General features: G+C 60.9%; 1 protein-coding gene across 1 annotated transcript in view; it reads right to left on the reverse strand.

The window, feature by feature from the left end:
• Nucleotides 1-23: 23 nt before the first annotated feature.
• LOC104545153 (FCH domain only protein 1-like) overlaps nt 24-3,536 on the reverse strand; it is a gene marked incomplete at its 3' end in the record, with an annotated part of 4,349 nt that continues 836 nt past the window's right edge. Inside the window, 12 exon segments of the mRNA XM_010190214.1 lie at nt 24-66; nt 329-353; nt 448-621; nt 715-807; nt 1,463-1,548; nt 1,643-1,687; nt 1,823-1,919; nt 2,004-2,102; nt 2,740-2,844; nt 2,980-3,132; nt 3,206-3,347; nt 3,432-3,506. Of these exon segments, the coding sequence (XP_010188516.1) occupies nt 24-66; nt 329-353; nt 448-621; nt 715-807; nt 1,463-1,548; nt 1,643-1,687; nt 1,823-1,919; nt 2,004-2,102; nt 2,740-2,844; nt 2,980-3,132; nt 3,206-3,347; nt 3,432-3,506 (1,137 nt within the window).

Raw genomic sequence — 3,536 nt, forward strand, 5'->3', positions numbered from 1 at the left:
CACGGTGCCCCCCTGTCCTGTACCTGTTCACCTGCGCTGCTGGGCACCCCCTCCCTGTGCCGTCACCTGTGGGGACAGGGGACACATTGGGGGTCCTGTCCACATCCCTGGGACCCCCCACATCCCCAGGACCCCCCCAGCATAGTTTCACCTGCTGGCAGTGTCCCCTCGGGGTCTGCATCACTTGGGGCAGGAGTCAGGGATGCTGCGTGCCCTGCAGAGAGACAGGGACAAGGACAAGCAGCGTTAGGGGACACAGAGGCTTGAGGGGGGCGATGGACACAGATGCTGGAGGGGGAACACATGGAGCCCCAAAGGGGACACTTACGGGATGACTGCCGCTTGACGGTGCCCTGCAAGAGAATGGGGACAGGGGGGTCAGTTGGGACTGGAGGATCTGTTGGGACTGAGTTGTCCCCAGGGACCCTGCAGTGCCCCCAGGCTCACCCCGAAGCTGGGGGGCAGGATGAGGTTGCCCACGGTGGCCTTGAGCTGCTCCATGGTGGCCTCGGCATTGCTGCCTGCCTCCCGAGGCTGCATGGGTTTGATGTGGACGTAAAATTTGCGGGGTTCGTCCTCGTCGTAGTCGGAGTCGCTGGAGGAGCAGACGTGGTTCTCTGTCTCGCCTGGGCCCCCGTCAAGGCAAACCCTGTGCTCGGACTCCTCCTCTCCTTGGCCACCCCAAAAATCACCCCCACATCCCCCCTCCAGCACAAGGATACTGCGGGCAACGTCGGGGCGCATGGTGAAGCCGTCCTCGTCCACCTCTGGACAGCCCTGCGGGGAGATGCTCAGAGAGGTGCTTGCCTCCCAGTCCTCCCAGTATGGAAAGAAACCACCCCCAGGGCTGGCACTGGGACACTCACCACTTCGGTGTCCGGAGATTCCCTGGGGAATGACACGGGTGGTGTTAGGTCCTTAAGCCAAAGCGGGGAAGGGATGCGGGACATGGAGATGCAAGGATGCAGGGACATGAGGACATGGGGATGCAGGACATGGGGATGCAGGAATTTGGGGACACAAGGACACAAAGATGCACGGATGCAGGACATGGGGATGCAGGACACGGGGATGCAGGAATTTGGGGACATAAGGACACAAAGATGCACGGATGCAGGACATGGAGATGCAGGGACATAGGAACACAAGGACACTGGGATGCAAGGACATGGGGATGGAGGACATGGAGATACAGGGATGTGGGGACACAAGGACATGGGGATGCAGGACATGGAGATGCAGGGACATGTGAGGATGTAGGGACACAGGGAAGCAGGGATACAGGTACCCAGGGACGTGAGGATACAGGGATGCAGGGACATGGGGATGCAGGACATGAAGATTCGGGAATGTGGGGACACAGGGATGCAGGTACACAGAGACAGGAGGATACAGGGATGCAGAACATGGAGATGCACAGACAGAGGGACATGAGGACACAAGGATGCAGGGACACGGGGACGCAGGGATCTTACACAGCATCCCGATCCCTCTCCTTACGGCTCAACCCAGGAATCCGGAAAGCTTTGCTACGGCTCCTCTTGGGTCCTGAAAAATGGGGTGGGGGGGACACAGAGCGATGAGCAGCCCCCCCCCAAACACACCAAAACTGGGAGAGGCTGCTGGGTGCAGACGTACTCGCCTTCCTGTGCTGGGGCCAGTCGGTATTCCTCAAAATCCAACGCTCCTGCCACCGAAAATAGGATCAGTTCATCACTATGGCTCTATCTTTGCATGAGGGCAAAGTCCTCGCATGAGGAGGGGGGGACACCGTCCTCATGCAAATTGTGGGGGACCCATTGAGATGCTGCCTGCATCTCACCTGGTCGCTCTCGCCCCGTGCCCTTGCTTTCGGCAAATCTCCGGAGCAGCATCTCGGTGCCGATGTTTTCCACATTTTGCTTGAATTCCTCATGCACCTGGGGAAAATAAAAGGGGGGGGACAACACAGCTTGTCGTCCCCTGTCCTGTCACACCTGGATGGGGACAGGGGACTCACCTGCCCGATCTGGACGGACGTGGGTGTCTCCGAGGGAGTGCGAGTAGGAGCCGATGAGCCCCTTCATGTGGCGGAGGTGGGCTTCTTCCACCTCCTGGAAGCGCTGGTGGGGTGCACAGGGGGAATTTGGGGTCGGGGTAGGGACAAGGAGGGGGTTTGGGCAGGGTGGGATGTCACCAGGGGCTGGCATGTGCAGGCAGTGGGGGCTCATGGCGGGCACAACTCCAAGGGACAGCATGGCCAGGAAGAGTGGCATGTCCCCAGGGAATGGGGCTCAGCCAAGGTGGCACATGGCAAGGGAAGGGGGTTTAACCATGGTGGCCCATCCCCAAGAGCCAGCATCCCCAGTGAGAGGCACCCCTAGAGGTTGGTATCACCAGGGATAAAGGCTTGATCATGGTGGCCCATCCTCAAAGGCCAGCATCGCTAAAGAGGAACATCCCCAGGGGCTGCCATCAGCAGAAATGGGTCTCAGCCTCAGTGGCACATCCCCAAGGACAACCCCATGGGCAGCATCCCCAGGAAACAGGGCTCATCCCAGGTGACAAACCCACCGGGAACAGGCCTCATCTGGGTGACACATCCCCACAGGCTGTCCCCACCATAGTGGGGTGCTCACCCAGGCCACCACCTCCCCACGGCCTGGCCTGCCCCAAGCCACCAGCACCAGGAGCCTGAGGAGCACCGAGCCCCGCTCCTGCCCACCCCTGGGTGCTGCCCACCCTGCCATGGGTGCCCACCACGGCCGAATCCAGCATCCTCTGCTCGAAGTCGGCACGGGCAGCATTGTATTTCTCCACCGCCCGCCGCAGCGCCTCCCCCGCTTTCTTGGACTTCAGCTCTGCCTGCAGGACCGAGTGATAGCTGTGAGCTCCAGGGGGGTGACAGAGACCACCGGGGGGGAAAAAGGACTGGGGTGGGGGGTAACAAAGACCATCTGAGGGGGACAAGGACCACTGGGGACACATGTCGGGTCTCACCTTGTCAATCTCCTTCTGGCTGGTGCCCTCCTTGCACAGCCGCTCGTACTCCTGGCACTTGCTGTGGTAGCTCTCCTTGGATTTGGGTAACATCTGGGCCACTCCGTGCAGCAGCTGGACGGCCTCCAGCGTCCCTGACACCTCCTCCTTGGACTGGGGGGGGACACATAGAAGGTGGGCAGGGCGTTTTGGGGTGTGATGGAGGGGTCACGGTGGGATGCGGTACCTTCTTGTGCACCCGGCCTTGCTCCTCGCCGTAGCGCGAGATCTCCTTGATGAGGTCCTGGAGCTTCTTCATCAGCTCCAGGTGGCACAGGGCTAGTTTGTCCGAGGAGATGCGGAAAACCTCCCACAGCGGAGCAAAAGTCCTGGTGGGGGGCATTGTCAGGGATAAGCGGGGTGTTTCCCCGCCCCAATTTGGGATGCTCTGGACCCCCCAAATCCCTGCGTACCCCAGCTGGGTGCCGTTGGTGGCCATCTTTGACAGCTTCACCATGGCCTTGGCGTAGTTCTCCTCAATGGCAGCCCTGGGGACGGCAGGGAGGGGATGCTGGGGA

This window comes from Mesitornis unicolor, unplaced genomic scaffold (genome assembly GCF_000695765.1).
Source record: "Mesitornis unicolor isolate BGI_N332 unplaced genomic scaffold, ASM69576v1 scaffold36018, whole genome shotgun sequence".
Classification (NCBI taxonomy): domain Eukaryota; kingdom Metazoa; phylum Chordata; class Aves; order Mesitornithiformes; family Mesitornithidae; genus Mesitornis; species Mesitornis unicolor.